At 34.2% G+C, this 22,238-nt stretch overlaps 1 protein-coding gene across 7 annotated transcripts in view; it reads left to right on the top strand.

Annotated features, from left to right (window-relative positions):
- The window catches only part of LOC136026642 (ETS domain-containing protein Elk-1-like), a 145,462-nt gene extending 124,032 nt beyond the window's left edge, over nucleotides 1–21,430 (top strand). For all 7 annotated transcript variants that reach the window (XM_065703374.1, XM_065703375.1, XM_065703376.1 and 4 more), the window contains one exon: nucleotides 13,792–21,430. In XM_065703374.1, coding sequence (XP_065559446.1) covers nucleotides 13,792–14,945 — 1,154 coding nt within the window. In that variant the 3' untranslated portion in view covers nucleotides 14,946–21,430. The remainder of the gene's footprint in view (nucleotides 1–13,791) is intronic.
- The last annotated feature ends 808 nt before the right edge of the window (nucleotides 21,431–22,238 follow it).

The raw sequence follows: 22,238 nt of genomic DNA, 5'->3' as shown, positions 1-22,238 counted from the left end.
TCCCTGTTTAACGTGGCGAGCTGTAATTCTTCTGTATAGAGTCTCTGGCCACATCGTTTCCAGTGGTGAGCTTTTCATTCAGATCGACGCCATGGTCAAATGGTTTTAGGCTCTTTTCCGAATTTTCTGTAATTTTGTTTTTGCAATAAACCTTTATTATTAAGATTACCCGAAATTATAGCTACCATTCCTGAATCAGCCACAAATACATTTTTTTTCTACTAGAAAGTTTTTTTTTTCAAGCGCGTCTTTATACCTATGGTTACTATGAGCTGTAGTTTGCTATTTACTTAAGAAGCAGCTATAAATGCAACCATGATAAATGTTACGTAATAAATTTTCACATTGTTCCTCTTCGAGTCCTAAGATTTCCATTCTTTCATTTGATTCACCTTTTCTATTGCCTTTTACCCCCCCCCCCCCCCACCCGCTGACGTTAATTCCAACGTGCATCTGGGAAGACTAACAGGAACATTAAGCATATTTAAAAATAAATTTAGTGAGGTCAATGACTTTATTGAACAGGTGTGATAAAAAAAACTGTTTAATGTGGTTTTTGTTCTTCGAGCCTTCTTAAACCAGCTTGAGTACTAACGGTGTGTTCCAGCTCAAGGTCTAGGGGAGACTTCGCATTTTTGTAGGCAAACTTGGGAAAGCCACTGCCAAAAGTAGGTACTTCACCTTTTACTTATCGAGGCCAATAATCTTCTAAAGAGTCATAGCCTAATTTCAGATAAAACGCAAATTGTTTAATGCGGACACGAGTTATTTGTCTGCTGAGTCTTAAAAAAATACCCTGTTAAATTACTTTGCGAAGGTCGAGTCACGTGTTCCTTCCTAGGAAATTAAGTAGTTTCGAATAAAAGTTAGTTGAGGCCAATGAATGTTCATATTAGTTGCAGGCAAAGTCGCTAAAAACGAAAAAAAAAAAAAAAAAAAAACAGCGCTAGCATTGGTGCGTTTATTTTCCATCTTTTTTGTAAGATAGCGTTCGAGTGGATTATTGGAATCACATTCAGAACAAGGTTTCTTCAGCAATTAATTCTATTATCAGTCCTGTAATCGAAATAAAAAGTTTAAATAATAAAATTTAAAATTAAATAACCGAAATAACTAAATAAGACAGTTTTTAAATGAAAATAAACCTAAAGCCTTGCATAGGGTAAACTAAAGTATCAATTTTGGTGATGACATAATGAGTATGACCTGTATGAAGGTAAATACACCCGTAAATGAGAAAGCACGAGAGAGACAGAGAGAGAGAGAGAGAGAGAGACTGGTTTCCCGAAAGCCTAATAGAACCTATGCTGATTTAGCCAGGAAACACATTCGGACTGAAAGTCTTGTTGTTTGAAGCAAATGCAACCAAGTGAGCTTTTTTTTAGTTGGAATCGTCCAGAGAACTTTGTACTTTTATAAATTGCTCTTGTATCGAATAAAATATTGTTGAATCAGTGAGACATCGCTGAAACAGTGAGTTCGCGTCGCTCTTAGCTTTCATTTGACAATGTTTTGAATATTTCTGACATGTTGTACATAAGCATAAAAATAAGATACTTTTGATAGATATATGGTTTAATTTATATATATATATATATATATATATATATATATATATATATATATATATATATATATATATATATATATATATATATATATATATATATATATATTGTTTATAAGAATTTGCTATTTGCATTAATTCCAAACACGTAAAAGCTATTTAAGACATTCATCAAAAACTATCAGCCATATGGCACTAAAATGGCACTTTTTGTGCTATTTCTCAAGGGGTGGCACTAGCATAAAATATGCGTAATTTCAGAGAAAGGGGAAAAATACCCAGAAAAGGAACGAGCTTTATAAGTATTATGTGATCTAATTTAATATTTATATTCTAATTAAATTAATATTCTAATTTGTTTAATAAACCATTTGGAGAGACTTTAAGTCTCTATCTGCAAAACTAAATTTTGCGTTTTCTTCCGGAAAGGATGGCCGCGGATGCGTCACTAGATGGGATTAATTTAAAAAAATAAAGTTTTTCCAAGGAAAGTAAAGAGCGAAGTTGAAACTTAAAACGGACAAAAATTATTACCTCACGGCCAATCTAATATATATATATATATCAATAAACTACTACAAATAAACCAAGTAATTATGTTTCCCTATACTTTTAGAATAAAAGATAACTAACGCTTTACTGAAAACACAAAATAATATAGGAGGTTGTATGTAATTCATGGAAGTGGGTACCCCTTGAATTCGTGATTAATTAAAAACCAAAGTTTTTCTGAGGGAAGTAAAGGGCGAAGTTGAAACTTAAAACGGATAAAAATTATTACTTCACAGCCTATCTAATATATATCAATAAAACGAGTACAAATCAACCAATTAATTACGTTTCGCTATGTTTCCAGGATTTGGAAAACTAGCGCTTTATTGAAAACACAAAACTCAAGCATAAAAATCAGGAATATTGATTTGGGAGTCAAAAGTGGGTATGAAGCCTGACGACAAAAAAATAATCTATAAAGCTTTTAATAGTCTTACACCAATTGTGTCATCAGTAACTATCAGTACACAATTAAAATTATCTTAAAAACAAAAGCATAAAATTTCGTATTGTTTTAATAACCGCAAAGTAATTGAACAACAAACAGAAATATTGGGATTGATTTATCAGGTAGTATTATGTTCTCGCTAGCTATAATATCAATAGTCAGTCATATACAGTCGTAAATTGTAAGAAATGTGCTTCAGTATTACTTGAAATGAAGATCAAATAAGACATAGCTATGAACTCCGGAAATCCGGTTATTTCTGTCTATACATCTGTGAATTTCAAGCTATGATACAAATTCTAAAGCTAGTCTATAGTCCTAATACCATCAACATGGCTTTTCTTCAAACTTGGCTATAAACTAATCATGACATATCCTTTCAAACAGTTCGTGGTAACGAACTGTAGTAAGGAGCGACCCGGCTCAATAGTAACCAAAACTCTAAAAAACTGAACTTTGATATCAATAGCTACATCAAAAGAATCGCATTTTAATGCTGATTTTAAATATATAAGTTTCATCAAGTTTAGTCTTACCCATCAAAAGTTACGAGCCTGAGAAAATTTGCCTTATTTAGGAAAATAGGGGGAAACACCCCTTAAAAGTGGTAGGATCTTAACGAAAATGACACCATCAGATTCAGCGTATCAGAGAACCCTACTGTAGAAGTTTCAAGCTCCTACCTACAAAAACGTGGAATTTTGTATTTTTTGCCAGAAGACAAATCACGGGTGCGTGTTTATTTGTTTTTTTTTTTTTTGTTTTTTTTTTTCTTTTCCCCAGGGGTCATCGTATCGACCAAGTGGTCCTAGAATGTCGCAAGAGGGCTCATTCTAAAGGAAATGATAAGTTCTAGTGCCCTTTTTAAGTGACCAAAAAATTGGAGGGCATCTAGGCCCCCTCCCAGGCTCATGTTTTTCCCAAAGTCAACGGATCAAAATTTTGAGATAGCCATTTTGTTCAGCATAGTCGAAAACCATAATAACTATGTCTTTGGGGATGACTTACTCCCCCACAATCCCTGGGGGAGGGGCTGCAAGTTACAAACTTTGACCAGTGTTTACATATAGTAATGGTTATTGGGAAGTGTACAGACGTTTTCAGGGGGATTTTATTTTGTTTGGGGGGGGGGGGCTATGTTGGAGGAATCTGCCATGGGGGAAGACAAATTCAATGACAAGGGCGGAGGATTCTCTAGCATTACTATAAGAAAACAATGAAAAATAAACATGAAAACGTTTTTTCAAATGAAAGGAAGAAGTAGCATTGAAACTTAAAACGAACAGAGATTATTACGCATATGAGGGGTTCTAAAAATACTTTAGCATAAAGAGCGAGGTATTTAGGAGGAGATAAATACCTTGCTCTTTATGCTAAAGTATTTTCAGTAATTTCAACTATTTATTCTATGGCCTTTCTGATTCAGGGGTCATTTTTAAAGAATTGGGACAAAACTTACGATTTAGTGTAAAGAGTGAGGTATTAACGAGGGTACAAACGCCCTCGTATACATAATAAAAATATAAGGTTATGAAATTTTGTTGCGTAAGTTAATTTTTAACTTACGTATATTTTTTACTAATAAAAACGTTCATTAAAAATTAAAAGTTCTAGTTGCCTTTTTAAGTAACCGAAAAATTGGAGGGCAACTAGGCCTCCTTCCCCACCCCTTATTTCTCAAAATCGTCTGATCAAAACTAAGAGAAAGCCATTTAGCCAAAAAAAGAATTAATATACAAATTTCATTTTAATAATTTATGTGCGGAGAGCCAAAACCAAACATGCATTAATTCAAAAACGTTCAGAAATTAAATAAAAAAAAAACTAATTTTTTTAGCTGAAAGTAAGGAGTGACATTAAAACTTAAAACGAACAGAAATTACTCCGTATATGAAATGAGTTGTCCCCTCCACAATCCCTCGCTCTTTACGCTAAAGTTTGACTCTTTGCCACAATTCTACTTTTTAAAACAATTAAAAGCTTTAGCGTAAAGAGCGAGGGATTGTGGAGGGGACAACTCATTTCATATACGGAGTAATTTCTGTTCGTTTTAAGTTTTAATGTCACTCCTTACTTTCAGCTAAAAAAATTAGTTTTTTTTTATTTAATTCAGAACCAAAACGAGAGCCAGTCATTGAACTGAGCCATTGTGCAGAAGTTATTTCTGCACAGTAAAAAAACGAAAAAATAATAATAAAGTAACAATGCTAAAATAGATTGTTGGTTTATCTTAAAAGCGATTGATCCTGAAAGGGATTGGTAATATTTTTATTGTATAATAAGTATTCGTAATTGGTTGGGTTTTACTGTATCAAAACTCTCATATTATTTTGTGTTTTCTGTAAAGCGCTGGTTTTCTACCTCGTTAGTTTCAGTCGGAAACTTATTTTTAATATAACTTATAATTATCACCGATCTAGGGGAGATAAGACACCTCTAGAAAATACTGCAAACAACCTTGACAGCTACGAAAAACTTTCAGTCTATAACAATGAAGTTCATTATCCATGCTTCGCAAAACAATCCATGTTTTTCAGGAACGTTTGTTTTTCCATGAACAAAAAGCTGTTTTTACTCGGCCGACTTCGCCCGAAAAAGCCATAATGAAGAAAGGCATTTTTAAGTCACCTACTGACTAGTAGAAACTAAAAGGCTACTGTAACAAAAGAGAGCTGTTAAAGAGCTCATTTAGAAGCGTGGATTACAAATTTGACTCGATAGGACATCTTTTTTTTTTTTTTTTTTTTTTTTTTTTTTTTTTTTGATGAAAAAAGTGCCTATTCCATTGAAATGACCAAAACAGGTGTTTTCAAAACCTAGGCAGGAGCAAAAGACTAAGAGGACAAGGACGTCTCTTCCTCTTAATTACCGCCGTTAGAACTAGCACACAGGCTTCATCACAGAGTGAAGTTTGATGGTTCAGTTCAAAACTGTTCATCATTCAAGCTTAATTTTTGGTAGATTTTTAGTTCAATAGTTTTAGTTTTAGTTAATTTGTTTTCGCAATGATCTTCTACTTTTAATATGAGCAGGTGATTTATGAAACTTTCCAAAAGGGTTTTGAGGGGGAGTATATGTGAGGGGTCCTCACAAACTTTCAGTTAAGGGCTTTGGACCATAATTATTGCAATGGTACCGTTTTATGCTTCCAAACTCTTTCACTTAAGAAGTGGCACCAAAAGTGTTGTTTTCAGTGCTATGCTCACTTACGAATGGTAGAACTGATAAGAAGCACGTAGATATGAGCAAAAGTTTTCAAATGAGCCATTAAACATCACTCGAAAATTCTGGTAGCCCTAGAGCCCCAGCTTTTCCACCTGAGAGATAGCACTAAAAGTGCCATTTCTATTGCCATTGGAAAATTGCAGATTGCGGAATTCGTAGGAAGAACGTAGATATGATCAATATTTTTAATATGAGCTATCTGGTAGACAGGATGCTCTGGTAGCCCGCTAGTCCCACTCCTTGAGAAATGGCATAAGAAATGCCTTTTTTTTTTCGTGCCATATGGCACTTGCAGATGGTGGAATTTATATAAAGCACGTACATATGAGAAATAGCTTTTTAATGAGCTCTTAAGCATGTCTCTATGATGTTCTAGTAACCCGCTAGGCCGGGAAAAAGTAAAAAAGAAGACCGTTTTAACGTTTTTTAAATGTGCTGTGGTTTGCTTTTTACTAGATTACAACAATGACAAAGAGTTCATTGCAAATTCTCCCCAGAAACTAATTAACATTGAAATCTGTGAAATATAATAGATGGTAGAATTTGTAAAAGTCTAATAAATACAAGCAATAGGTTTTAATGGAGCCATTAAACATCTATCTACGATGGTGTGGTAGCCTGTTAATGTTTCTTTAACTTACTGATGAACAGACGATTTATGAAACTTACTAAGGGGGTTGGGAGGGGGAGTTTACGGGAGGGGCTCTTGTAAACTTCCAGTTAAGGGTTCTGCAACCTAATTTTTACAATAGTACCTGTATTGTAGTTCAGAGCTTTTCTATTTGAGAAGTGGCATCAAAAGTGTTGTTTTCAGGGCTATATCACTCTTACGAATGGTAGGATTGGCAAAAAAGCACGTAAGTATGAGCAATAGCTTTCAAATGAGCCATCAAACATAACTCTTATAAGCTCTGCTCGCCCAATACCCCAGCTTTTCCACATTAGACATGGCATCGAAAGTGCCGTTTTGGTGCCATTTGGAACTTGCAGACGGTTGAAGTTATAGAAAAAACGTAGATATGATCAATAGCTTTTATATGAGCTATAAAAAATATGTCTCCAATGTTCTGGTAGCCTGCTAGTGCCACCCCTTGAGAAATAGCACAAAACGTGCCATTTTAGTGCCATATGGCGATTGCAGATGGCGGAATTTATAAAAAGCTAGTAGACATGAGAAATAGCTTTTGAGTGAGCCATTAAAGATCTCTCTATGATGTTCTGATAGCCCGGTAGGCCAAAAAAAAGAAAAGAAAAAAAAAAGTACGCTAACATTTCAATTTCATTTTTTTATTTGTTTCTTTTTTTCTGGAAAATTGATGCACTTAAATCTAAATCTAAACTGCAGTGAAGCCAGGCCCGTTCACTTCCTCCTGAATATTTTTAAAAAGGGACATCATTCCAAGAAACGTAAAATTTGAAAATGCAAAAATCGGGCCAAGTTAGAATTTCCTCTCCGTGTATGCTTAGAGTTCCGATAATGGTAAATGATATATTTCGTGTGTTGTGTAATGAGATGTCCTAACCTTACTCAATATCCTTCTTAGTATTTAAACTGCCATAACCTCTCAGCAATACAGTTTGTAACCTTAATACTGTTAAACCAAGGTTAATTGATTACCTATCAGTTTGTAGATGGATGGATGGGCAGGTACAGGATTGACAGTCGTAAACATACCTTAAAAAAAGTTTTGAGAGGAGGGAGCGATTTGAAAGTTTTCTTTTGTCATTAGAAGTTGTTGTGTTGAAAGAAACGGCGTGCGACAATTTATCACTCTTTGCGCAGGCTCTTTTATTCAGGATTTTCTACAAATATTATAGGAGCTCCTAGATGCTCTAGAAAAAAAGGAAGGATTTGCAAGGTTAGAAACAAAAAAGAAGAAGAAGAAGTAAACGAGGTAGAATTTATTGTGTTGCAGCACTGGTTGACGCAGTGGTTTCCAGTCGATTTTTGACCATGCTCTACCTAGGTATTCCTAGGTAAACCACCTAACCTAAATCCACCCTGGATTTTAGGTATCCTAAAATCCTTATGTTCCCCTCTTGATGTTTAAATTTTGTTATTTCAAATTTAACCTGCATTCATCTGAAAGAAGCTTAAAAAGCCGTTAACCTTGTATTTTCTTGGGGGAGGGGGTTCTCTAGGCACATTTTATGTTAATGGAAAATAGTGTCTATATAAAACACCTTTTATAAATTGCATGTCATCATGGCAATACTACTATATATCTTTTCTGGTCTTTAAATGCATATGGATATGCACTCATTCATATGAAAAGTGTTTTTTTTTCAAAATTAAGGGCTGAAAGTATAGTCAGCCGAAGGGTGCACGTCCTGCCCATCACCCACCACAATATTGCCATGTCCCACCGATGGTGCCTGTACCCCATGTTGACCGGTCTAAGGGTATTATTATGGACCTGAAAGTTTTGTCGAGGGGAGGGGGTAGGCATTTAATGAAATCCTCTTGGCGGTTCATTCAGTTAAGTAGCTAGAAGGATTTATGTTTGAAACATGTATTTGGCAATGAAGGGGTACTGTTACCCCGCAACAATCGCATTACTAGCTTAGTGTTCAGAGATTCCTCAAAATGAAGCGAGAGACCTCCCCTTCATGTTTATCTGAAAGACTCATCACTGGAAGCTATAACATTTGGGTAGAAAATGCGCTTTTTGAGGCTTTAGAAATTCCTGCTCCCATTGACCTCCCCTTCCCTAATAGCTGGTGGGCAACAAAACAATAATCATTAATGAACCGTCAAATGTATCAACTCAGTCAAATGAAGTTTAAAATCAACGACCATAATAACTCTTGACTTCATTTATTGACTCTACTTAACAGTTCGTGGTAACGAACTATAAGTAAGGAGCGACTTGACTCATTAGTAACCGAAACTCTAAAACAAGTAAGTTATGCTATTTGTCCATTGTTTGCGTATAGTTTTTATTATTGGGAGATATGAGGAATTATTTGTGTGGAGGAATTTCCACGGAGAGCATTTTTTGTAGGGAAGAAAGTTTCCGGAGGAAATTTTACACAGGGGGATTGGGATTTTCCGGTGTGACTTGAAAAACTGTCAAAACTTAAATATTAAAAAAAAAATCAATTGAAAGTTAGGAATAACATTAAAACTTAAAACGAATAGAAATTGTTCTATATATGAAAGAGACTGCCCCCTTCTCAAGCCCTTGCTCTCTCCGCTAAAGTTTGACTTTTTGTCACAATTCTTTAAAAGCGAATCCTAAAACACAACGGCCGATTTGAACGAGACTTATTTTTAAATAACTTTGGGACTGCAGCGTAAAGAGCGAGGGATTGAGGAGAGGTTATATTTACGGAATATTTCTGTTTGCTTCAAATTTTAATGTATCTCCTTGCCTTAATTTGGATTTTTTTTTTTTTTTTTTTTTATTTAATACATAGCCTACTCAGGGACGAATGCGCCACCATGGGGCTTTAGTGTCTGAAACTCCGAAGATGTGTGGTAAAGATGGATAAAAAATAATTCTAAGTCGAATAATCCTGTCAGAATTTTCACTTGAAATAATTTTGGCCCTCATTGGGCTAGATTGATAGAAATTAACACCGTAAATTGACAGAAATCACCACTTTTCTGTGACGTGATCTCTTTTTTACTTAAAAAGGGAGCTAAAACTTTCTGTTTTCGCTCATATGAGCCCGTGTTCGATATTCTACAACCATTTGTTTGGTACGATAACTTGAAGAAAACAACAATAAAGAAAAACAAAAACGTCGTTATTAGGAAAAATAAAAAATGGGCTCTGGGATTATCACGTTGCTGAATCGAAATCCCCCTTTTTGGAGGCGTTTTTTTTTTTTTTTTTGACTCTTTTTAATGCAAATAATATATATATATATATATATATATATATATATATATATATATATATATATATATATATATATATATATATATATATATATATATATATATATATATATATATATATATATATATATATATATATATATATATATATATCTTGGGGGGGGGCAGTTGGGTTGGGAAACCTGGACGCCACAGCTGAAGGAGGGGGTGCTGCGGGAGCCACAAGACAAGTGATAAGTGAGAAGTGAGAATGCATTGGATTTGTCTAATTTGGGCTATATATTTGCACATTTGGGGGGTTTTAGGTTAGAGGTGCTGTTTAAATACTTTACCCTACCCCACCCCCTAATGTGCATATATATGACCCAAATTGTGTTATCATATTAAGTAAACGTTATATGAAGGTCATGTTTCATTAGGATTAACCTAACTTCACTTCTTGGCTGTATTTCATTTAAATAACATGCTATATTATAAAATTCTTGTTTTAGAGTTTCGGTCTTTATTGATTTGGGTCGCTCTTTACTAACAAGTTGGTTATTGGGAATTGTTAGATCCCTGAAATTCAGGTTTACAGCAGATTGATTATGATTTGAAAAGAGCTTAAGACAGCTTTCACCTTATTTTGTAGTAAAGCATTTGAGTTCATGTTGCATCTCCTGTGACTGAATAGATTTATCATAACTTTTACCGTTTGCTATTGATTTGAAACCGGTTCAGGTCTTATTAGGTTAACCTTAGATTTATTGCTCCATGTGCGAAAATCTGGATCATAAAAGTGAAAACAGGGATTTAAATTATTTAAATGCCAAATGCATCCGTTAGGTGCAAGAGTGTAACATTTAGATGACCTCGCCTGTGATTTGAACCTAAGAATATGAAAATGACTCAAATAAAATGTAAACATATTTAAAACTAGTTCATCGTCCCCTCCCCCACCATAATGCCAGGGATTATATCGGCTTTTTCATATTTAATTGTTAAGAAAACAAAGTTTTTCTGATGGAACTAAAGTTGAACCGAACAAAATTATTTGTTTTGAGTGATTCAAATGAACATCTTTACAACTCTTGCAAATAAAATGACTGGTGATATTTATCACCACTGTATAATGATGATTTTATGCCATAACCTGATTGGTGATATAGGATTATGCAAAACTAGCGCTTTATTGAAAACACAAACCTCAAAATGTCATGCTTTTATGCTGTTCAAAAATATCCTAAAACGCTTTATGATTCTACTCTACAATAAAAAACCCATTGTTTAGTTTAGAATTTTCTGTTGCTATTTTCCTTGGAGGGCTCTTTACTAGATTACAGCTGATGCTGCAACCATCGTCTTCTTGTTTTGTATGGAAAACAACTTCGCTTTACCTAGCGGAGAAATATTTTATTTTATTTCTTAGATATACTAAATTATCAGTTCGTGAACTTAAATTAGCTCCTTCTCAAAACATAAGGTCTAATTATGTAATTTGAGGAAGAGTTGACTTCCCCCATGTCTAGAATAAATAGTGTGCAATGTGATGTCATTCTATTCCAACTTGGAAAGTGTTTTAGGGAAGTAAAGAGCGAAGTTGAAACTATAACGAACACAAATTATTGCTTCACAGTCTATCTAACATATATCAATAAAGCTAGTACAAATAAACCAAATAATCGTGTGTCCCAATGTTTGTAGGATTATAGAAACTAGCGCTTTACTGAAAACACAGAAACCAAGTATGCAAAACAAGAATGTTGATTTATAAGTTCAAAGTGAGAACAACAAACTAATTTATAAAGCTTTTCATAGTCTTACACTAGCTGTGATATCAGTAACTTTTAGTATACAGTTAAAATCATCTTAAAACATAAGCATAAAAACAAATTTTGTTTTAATAACCGAAAAGTCACTGAAGACTATATAGAAATATTGGATTGATTTATCAGGTAACATTTTGGTCTCACCAGTTATAATACCAATAATGAATAATAAACAATTTTAATGTCGCTCCTTACTTTAGTTGAAAAAAATTATTTAATTTCTTATCGTTTTTCAAATAATGCCGAGAAATCTATGCTACACAAAATGGTGTACACGATTTTTGAAGGTGGGCAACCTTGACAGTTAGGAAAGAGTAACTATTTTTTCTAAAGAATGTTTTTAAGGGTTTCAAAACCTAAGAAAAAATTTGGTGTGTCTAACTTGTTTCACTAAACACCTCCCCCCTGATAAACACCAAAAAACATTAGACATATAGGAGTGGAATAGTAATAAACAAGAAAAAATTGGGAAATAACCTGACAACCAGAAAGATATCACAGAACAAAAAATAATACTAATAGGTTCTTAGTGATATGCTTTCTCTATATACATTACAAATAGTTTTATTCTGTCTATTAAATAGTAAAAAAAATAATATGAATAAATAAATATAAGAATAAGTAATCCTTCTTTGAAGATACGACTTTGAGTGGTTCCAGCCCCTAAGTGGCAAGGGGGCTAGGGCATAATTTGCTCCAAAAGTAGAGTATGGAACATTTCACAAGTCACAAAAAAGTTAACAAAAATAGTGAATTAGCTAAAAAATAATCATATATAAGGCAGAAAACCATGAATGAAATAAAAATGCCTGAATAAAGAACTGAATCCTTGGCACTGATTCGAAGTCTAGCGCGCTAGTAACTGAACTACGGTGGCTGATGATTGAATCCCATCTACTTGTACTTGTAGGACCAAGTTGTATAACTTACAGCCGTTTTCCCAAAGACTATTGAGAGCTATGTCATCAGCAAAAGCATCGTTCTTGGACCTTTTTCAGCAAATACATTTGTAATAGGCTATTATAAAACATTGAGTTCGTAAAAGATTCTATTGTAAGGAGCGAGAGCATTAAACTATATTTGGCGAAGCTCAACTTTTGCGAACAGGAGGTGGGGAGGGGGTACGTCAAGGAATAGTCATTTGGAATTTTTAGATTCGATTATTTATTATTCTATGAATTTCTTCCTCTTAAGAACATTCGATATTTGGGAGAATTGAATTCTCCCAACGGACTAATGAAACTTACTAAGTTTTCAATATTAATTCAAAATGAGATTTTTAGAAGTCGCAAGTAAGGCATTTTGGAAAAAGTTCCCCGTCTCATGAAAGTTTTTTTATATGATACTATCACATCCCAATAAAAAGTACCTGACTCAGTGGAGTATTTGATCAGTGTTGTATTCTATTGCTCACGTGCTTGGATCCAAAAGGCATAATAAACTACCAATTGTGAAAAATTTTCCCAGTTTGTTGTTAACCTTGAATTTTTAAAAAAATTTTTGGCGTGTCTTGTGGTTTAATCGTGACTTGGGTAATTTGGATTTCCCACCAAAATTAAATTTGTTTCATAATAGCTGTGAAAATATTTTAACGTGCTAAGCAGCTTAATTTTTTTAAAGTAATTTTAGCTTAACTTTAAAGTAATTTTATTCGCCCTTTATCAAACAGGCGAAGAAAGTGATTCTTTTTCTTTTTATGTAAACCTGATTATTTTCTCCCGTAGTGTGATGAACAGCAATTTTTTGAAATACCGATCTCTTTCTCTTCTATCGTTCTTCTCTCCTATTCTCTATATTTTTCTAAATAGAAAAATAATCTAATGTCTTTTCTTGGCGCTAATGTAGGATATGTCTGTACTGTAAGGGAGGAGAAGGGTCGGTGTATCCATAACTGCAGAGATGGAAAGATTATTGGATGAGATTTCCTCTAGAAAACGTTCGTGAAAACTACGTCATATGTGTATAAAACCAGATTTTCCGGCTTAAAACCATGTTGCTATTGTTAATGCTAGACCCTCACTCAAATTCACTTCTCTCCTGAGTCATTCGATAAATTCCGACTCTGGTCGTTTAAATCAGCCACATAGAGATTTGTTTTGTTCGGAGGGGGTAGTTCTTTTTAAATAATTTGAATAAGAACTATGAATAAGAACCAAAAATCTGGGAAATTTTGATTCACGGAAATCAGGGAGGGGGGTCCAGACCTGGACCCCCCCCCCTCCTGCTTCTGTACACGATTTATTTGATTGAGTATGATTTAACATAAATTCACAAAGTTACATATTTGTATGGACTTATTTGTATGGTATTTAAGAGGTATAATATATATATATTTTTTTTTCAGGGATGGGATATCAAGGTTTTCAGACTGGGCCTTCATATGTACCAAATGGGATGCGTTTACCCACATCTCCTTTCGAAATGCAACCTCCTTGGGGAGGAACTTATTTTAACTTCGAAAATACAAAGTTGGATAATGTTGTCAACCTGTCGAGACGAGCGGCGTCGCCGGAAACCGGTAATCAGCCAAAACGATTGCGATCTCAATCTCCTGAAAGCAAAATACAGGTTCCTCCGCTCGTCCCGCCAATACAAAATAATAGCGAAACTTACAAGCGAGAGTATCCGTATTATGTAAGAACAGATATGAACGGAAACGAGTCGCAGACGTGCGACAAACCGGCGCTTAAGCGACAATATACCCCGCCACATATAAAGATAGAGCCGGAATCTGATGGTGAAAGTCAAGAGACAACCGCTGAACATCAGATTGCCATTGGGCCCGATGGTTATCAGGCGACGCCCTTGAATTTGAGCCCAGATGCTGATCGCAAAGTGGCTAATCACGTATGGCCAAATAAAATGGAAGAAAAGAAAAGTGAAGAGTTAGAGATATCCAGTGTTGTCAAAAAAGAACCTGAAAATAACTCAGGTACTGAGCCAAAAAAGACGGAGGATATTGTGAAACCAAAGGTTGTGAAGCCCAAACCGAAACCAAGGCCTTTAGCGTTAGTGCCTGATTCGGTTTTGTTTAAACCGGGTCCCCCAAGTGCATCCTCCATATCGTCTCACTCACCCCTCCCCTTAAGTCCATTTGCATTGCTCCCCTCTTCTGCGTCATCAATGTCTGGGTCTCCTGTTTGTGCCTCTCCTCATGGACATAGTCCCTCATCAGCCCTTCATACTCCTTTCATGGCAATTATTCCACCATCTCCTGGAGCATTTTATTACCCGTCTACATATACGCATTTAAAGACTCCAAGCTCCAATCATTTCGGGGCTCTTCATTTTTGGTCCTCACTTAGCCCTTTAGCTACAGCAAGTCCAAGGTTCTCTATTCCGCAGCTAAGTGCCGCAGCACCATCAAGCTCTTTATCAACGCCGCACGCGACTGGCTCCCACTTTACTTTCCCAACTCCGAGTGTTCCCTCGCCTAAACTTAAGGCTCAGGAAAAGCCTCATGACGAACCTAGTGAGTCCAAAGCCATCACCGCTTAGTGCCATTGTTTTTGTTTTATTTTTTGTAACTTTGCCGGTTTTTTTGTCGGTTATTTTGTACAATTTTAGTTGAAAATACTCGTTGATTAGTAGATTTCTTTTTTGACTGTGATTTTTAATACGTTTCGTGGGAGTTGCAAAATTTGATTTTTTAATTGTACTAAAAAGCAAAAAAACACAAAAATATTTGCTATTAGGTAAAATTGCTGAGATCACTCTTTTTTAATGCACATTTACAACTTTTTATCTTACATGATGGTTTCAAAATTGTATGATAATATTTCCTTACAAGAGGATACTATTTCCATAATAATTTTTTTTTTTTAAACAGTTACTTTCTAACCTTTTTGGCTTTTTTGGAGCGAAAAAAAATTTTAAACACCAAACAACCCTGGAAAATGATGAAATATGCGTTCCTATTTATTTTCTTACATGCGACTTTAAAAACCTTGATACTTATTTGTACCTCAAATTCAGAAATGTTGCTAAAATAAATCTTTTAAGACTAAAATGCCATCCTGGAGTTTAAGTTCGATATAAAATATTGAAAAAGGAACAATTTAAAGGTATTTTTTGCGGGGGAGATGGGGGCGAAATTGTTGAAAAAGCCTAATTTGTACAACATTTTAAAGAGCATATTTGATATGACGCAAATTGCACATGCCTTGAGCTTTCTATGTGCTAGGGATCACTTAGAGATGCCCAGGAAAATTTGGTTATTTTGACGGCAATTTGCCTCCACTCAGAAAGGAGGGGATTATCTTATAGTTGTTCGAATAATATCCCCACCCCTGAATAATTTTGATGTCCTTAATTGCTTAAAACTTTCACTTTTAAGATCATTCATTTTCCTGGCTATTTATTTTATGTAATGCTCTGGCTATTTATTTTTGTGAATAATGCTCACAATTATAGTCGTTGACTGAGAACTAAAAAGATTGTTGCTTGTCTATTTAACTTGGAGATGTTTCCAGTAAGTTCTTTTGTGGGTGTGGGGAGGTTGGATCGGAAAACAGCTTGGGCAGACAAATCATATGAAAAGTATATGAAGTATTGGAGGAAATCATGCGAACTTTTTGATTTGGGGAAAGAGAAGCCCCCCAAACCCCCTCCCTTCTTAAGCCTCAGGTTTGACTCCTGCTTAAAAAATTGCTGGAGTCTTGTAATGACAGGCGCTAGGTACTTTTTTTCAAGTTTTGACTGGTGCTCATACTTGTTCTATGATTAAGTGGTCTCTTGGAAGTCCTTTGATCTCTCTAGAAATTTCTCAGACTATATTGATCAATTCAGTAGGGCTGTCAACAATAAATAGTGCATCGAACTCAAAATCTCCTTTATGTCTGCAAGTTTTAGGTTTTGCACTTAAATGATTTTGGATTCCAGTGCCAGACTGACCAGTGCCAGTGCCAGACTGACAGTGACCAGTGCCAGACTGAAGTAAAATTTTAAAACTGAAGTAACCTTGTTAGAAACTTTGAAAATATTTTTTCCTTTTACTTATCTCCAACATTTATACCCTTATAAATTTTATCCCCTCCCCCTCTCTTAAACCATGAGAAGGTTCTCTCGACTATTAATTTGTCTTTATAATGCTGGTGAAAAATCCTCAAACCATCCCCAACCATTCAAAGGTCTTTTGGTAAATTATTATTTAAATTTAATAGCTTTAATTGTTATATCTTAAACAGCTTTTACTTATGAGTGTTCACGTAGTGGTCACCTTCTTGTAAGTTCATGATTCTCTTTTAAAACTAAGTAGCTTTTATTTATGTGTGTGCACGTAGAAAGGTAGCATAAATACTTTTAAAGGAAGTTTAGTCTCGACAAAGTGAAAAAAAAAGTTCAAATTTATATATTTGTTTAATCAAATGGTCGTAAATATTAATTATAATATTGAAATAAAAAAGGAATATGAATTTAAAGAAATCTCCGTGTGATGGTCACGGCTTGGGAAAAATGCATAATATGTGCTTTTAAGTTGTTTTTTTTTTATTGTTTGACAAAATATGACATTTTTCTTCCAATTATGGCCATATGTGTTTTAATCAACCGTGTTGTCATGAAGGTTCGACGAGTTCCCCCCCCCCCAATACCTTTTGAGGTAGTAGAGTGACGTTTTGCATTTGCGACGGGTAAATTTTTGTGCCTAAACTATATAGAAGTGGTATCACAAATTTGTTGAATATCGAACAATTTGTCGGTCCTTAACAGTTGATACAACGGAGTTGACAACAATATATGGCAAGCATAATTGAACCCAGTGTGTATAATATCTGCTAACAAGACTATGACCAATAATAAGATCTTAATAAAGTTAAATATAATTAATTAAGATTTAAAGACTTTAATAAATAGTAGAAACAGACACCATGATTAATTTTAATATCCAATTAGTTTTAGCGACAAATTGAAAACTATATAAAAATGTGCACTGAAACGCCATCCGAGTATGTTTCCTGTATGATATATACTATCTTTATGTAGTATAAACTATAAATATGTAAAATGCAATATGTGCTTATAATACATACTGTGCATAATATTTCCCCCCCATTGCTACAAATTTCCCATGTATTAAACTAATTTTGATTCATTATTATCGTCTGTAAAGTTCCATTGAATTTGTTATGAAGAATTTGTCGCTGAGTGTTTTCTAGCTGCCCAATTAGTTCAAGTAAGCGAATTTTTACACACAAAACCATGATAATCACTGTTCTTGCAAAATCCCTCCAATACTCTTTTCGTAAGCCCCCTCCCGAAGAAAAATTCTGGATACGGCCTTGTCCACAATCCATTATTCTGCTTTACTCAAATATATATTGAGTTACGGATTTCTTTGGATTGTCGCCAGCAGTAGCACAATAGCTCTTCTTGCACAAGTTTTTTATTGGGACTATTTTTAGGAACATTGGGAACTATTTTTGTGAGCGAGAAAATGGAGTAAATTCTTGTAAATATCTTGAGAACCGACGATTGAAGAATTTCCCCCAAAATTAACGCTAACGAAAATTAACGATTTGTATTTCGTGCTAATATTCGCTTGTTTACGAACGTCGCTTTGATGCGAGATTTTGGAAAACTCGTTTATCTTTTACAAAACTCTGAAAAATCTCAGGGAATAGCTGATAGTCTGGTATTCCATAACATTCAAGTGAGAATGATTTTGGTGGGCTTTTGTTTGAATAGTTTTTTTTTTCATCTTGATAATTAGGACGCACATTTATTGTAAAAGATTTATGCTTATTTGCTCAAGAGGGTATACTTTGTTCATTTGCGCCATGACAATCTTTTTTCTTGTATGATTCATTAGATATTTGTATCTCATTTAAATGGAGAAAATAATGCTCTAAATGTGTAAAAATCCCCTAAAAAGAGTACGTGGGCTCAAGAAATAATATTCAGTAGAATGAAATCGGATCTAATCGGAAACTCATTGAAATCGGATTCACGAAACTTTAATATTTAACTTTAAACTTTTTATACTGCTGGTATTTTTGGCAAGAAATTAAAATAAATGTTCAGATTGTTTTATTTATTGTTACTTGTTTTAGTTTTTTTTATTGATTCTTTTTGTACGCTAATGGTAAGAAGTAACAAATGATTACGCCTAAAAAAGAAAGTTTTTTATGGTCACGGGTTCAAGATTGGAGGAAACCGTTTCAAAATGCATAGAAAATTCCCTGGAAACTCCAAATTATCGGGTAGACGAACATAGTTTACACGAAACAGATTTTTGCGGATCTTGTTTTCGCAAGGCATTATGCAAAATACTCTTCCCGCGTCGGAGCTCTACTCAAGTCTATATCTGAAAACAGACTTGTGTGCAGATTTCTTTTGGGGAAGGGATTATCAGATTTGAAAATGTTAAAATTAGGATGAATTCATGGCCGTATTCAGGGGATGGGTTAGGGGATAAAAATATTACATTTTTGATGTATTTTAAAAGTTTTTGTACCCCGTCCCCCTAACAAAAATCCTAGATACGGCCCTGGATGAATTATACGAAGAATATCAGAAACTGTAGGAATAATTCCATGATCCTTGTAACGGCTGGTCATGAATTGTAGCCTTATTTTTCAGTAAAAAGAAATACGACTGCACTAATCAGTACGCAATGAAGATTCACATTCGTGTTAGCAAAGAAATTGACCAAAACGGATTTGTCTCTTCCTACTGAATTTAATGTTGACTGTAATGATTAATGTTTAATTTTGGTACTTGATCGAAGACGAGAATTTATTGCGTTTTCCCATGTAATAGAATACTGAAGCCTAAATCTTAAAGTAAATTTTGAAAGCTCGGTGTAAAATCTGAATAAATCTTAAAGAATCTTAAAGAATCATAAATCTTAAAGAATCTTAAAGAATCATAAATCTTAAAGAATCTTAAAGAATCATAAATCTTAAAGAATCTGAAAGCTCGGTGACATGTGCGTTTTTGTGATAGCCATGAATGACTTTTATTTGTCAGCGTTTTAATTAGGATTTACTTAGCGGCAGTCTTCTGTAATTTCTTTTTTTTATATTCATTCAATTAACGCTAAAAAGTTGTGATTTAACGATATAATAGGTGTTGACCTTTTCCTTAATTTTGAAGAACTTTTTATCCAAAGATATTGACTAGAAATTTCAATTTAAGGTTGCTGGGTCGCTAGAAGGTCGTGTCTGGAATTTCCTAACATATAAGATAATTTTTTGTTAAACCTTTTGATAATCTGTTCTCAATAATCAGTGGGGCAATGTTTGTCCATTCATTCTTCGATACTCCCGTTCTATACTGTCCTGTTACCAGTCGCGGTTCTGGCCTCGCTTGCTCTGAAAATCTTGATTAGTGTCCCCCTCCCCCGTCTCTAAAAAAATTTCAGGCCAAATTTTAACAAAATGTTTTTTTTAATATGTTAATTAATTAATAATTATTATTTTAATTTAATTGTTCTATTTAACTATTTTTTTTATTTATTTTTATTTTATTAGTCAAATAACAATTTATTAATTACTTTTATTGATTAACTACACCTTCTACTTTATTTTAACAAAAAAGAAATTTCAAAAATTACAAAATGACTATGACCATTAGATATTTATTTAAAATTTTACGCCCCTAAAATTTCTGCCACGGAAATTGCCAAGCGTGGCAGAACTGTGTAGCACATGAGGAATTGCGAGATGTACACCAGGTTTCTAAATCATCCTATAAGGGTTGAGATAATAGATATGATTTACATCAACGTCTTAGAGATAAATCCTCCCACAGGCTACATGCACAACTAAGGTGTAAATTGAGAAATATTTTTATTTTCAAATATCGGTTTCTGACTTTTGGAAGTATTGTGCATACCACCCCGTTTGTATCACACCATGATTTTTTCCCCTTCAGAATTCCTATCCTGGTCATAATCCACACAGAAGTCACGCGTGTATTTTCGAGTATTTGATTTTTACGGAACGCCAAATCATGCGCCAAATTGTAATACGGAAATGATCTGACTCTACCTACTCTGTTACAATAGTAAAGAATTAAACGGTTCGCCTTGGCATGCAATCTGAAAGTGGGGTGGTTCCAATGGGCCAGGCTTTTGAATAAAATGTTAGTCTCGTGGTATGCTAAAACAGTCTTCTTAAGTGCTTCTAGGACGTTTTGTCACACCCAAAGTCGATGTACATAATTATCTGATATTTTCAAAATTTTACAAGAAACTTTAAATATAATTTGTGAAGCTTTCCATAAGAACAGTGTTTTTTTGTTTGTTTGTTTTTGTTTTTTTCTGGGCAGAGAGAGGCTCAAAAGCCAGTGGAAATCCATGCGACGGTTGTGTAACTGAACAATTTAGTTTCATTTCGGTATATATCACAGAGAACTTATCTTTTCCTGGGGGGGGGGTAAATATGAACGAAAATCCGTAGAACAATTATGTAGTTGAACAGGCTTCGTTCTGATATATACTACATGAAATTATTATTTTGTTTCCTGGTGAGAGGGGGGGGGGGTTCAAATGAAAACAGTCCGTAAAGACTATGTAGTGGAACAATGTAGGCTTGTTTTGGTATATAGCACACAAAACTATCTATTCGGTTAAGCCGGGGGCATGAACCTCCCCGCCCCCCACCTCAGTTTTATATCAGACACATGTTTGAAGTTGTTTTCAGCAGATTATAGTCTATTAAAGAAAACATTTTGAAAATGTATTTTTTTTAAGTCCTGATATTGCGCAGATTGCACATGTAACGGGCACGGACACTCAAAAAACCTAACTGGCATAAGAATATGCAGATACGATGCTGTTGATATACTGTGCAATTTACGCATATAATAAATTTGTATTTAGTTACCCGATTGTGAAGGAGAAAAAAACGTAACAGAAGAAAAAAAAAATTATGTGCATTGAAGAGATTAATCCTATTTTGAAAACCATTCATCTGTTATGATTCTCTAAATTGCCATTTACATTGGACAGTGATTTACAAGAATTATATATATATATATATATATATATATATATATATATATATATATATATATATATATATATATATATATATATATATATATATATATATGGATTTTAAATTATGACAGCTAAAAACAGTAGTTTCAAAGTATGGTAGGGATTTTGGTACAAGCCCACTAGGCCGGCCTAGGCCGCATTGGAATGTAGCTAATTAAAAGGATAATTAGTTCTGCTAATTGCTGTGAAACAATGTTCAATCTTTCAAGGAATTAGAAACTGCTTTTTATTGGCTGATTATTTTATTTGTTGATTACATTGTTCTGACTTGATTACGCCACCGGGGATGAGCCAGGGGAATGGTCCTCTGGGAAGGAATAAGACGCTTATCAAAAGAGTAGATGAGAAATCCTCTAACTATAGTCCTAGTAAAAAAAATGGTAATCCCCTTCCCCTGGAAAAATTTCGTGGTGGTGCTCTACGTTGATTATCGCCATGACGTTGGATCTTGTGATAGGAATTTTGTTTCGAAGTGCCTTTTTGTAATGCCTTGTTAATATGGAACTTGTAATAGACCTATTTGTGTATGGTCAATGGGACCAGTTGTTATTTATGTGCGCTTTCGAAGTTTTAAGCTTTTGTGGTATTTATATCATGTGAATAAAAAGATTTTGACAATTGTAGTTTGTCTCTATTTCTTGTAGAATACTTTGTAGAGCATATTTTTTACTTTTAAAATTTATTATTTCCTCTTCAGTAAAATCCATCCATATTAAAATCCTTCATTGGAGAAAATGTTCTGCTGCAACTAAATAACGAATTGGTACCGATTGCTCAACACACTACTA

Source organism: Artemia franciscana, chromosome 4, assembly GCF_032884065.1.
Source record: "Artemia franciscana chromosome 4, ASM3288406v1, whole genome shotgun sequence".
Classification (NCBI taxonomy): domain Eukaryota; kingdom Metazoa; phylum Arthropoda; class Branchiopoda; order Anostraca; family Artemiidae; genus Artemia; species Artemia franciscana.
Note: the sequence above shows the minus strand (reverse complement) of the source record. Positions and strands in the feature narration are given on the sequence as shown.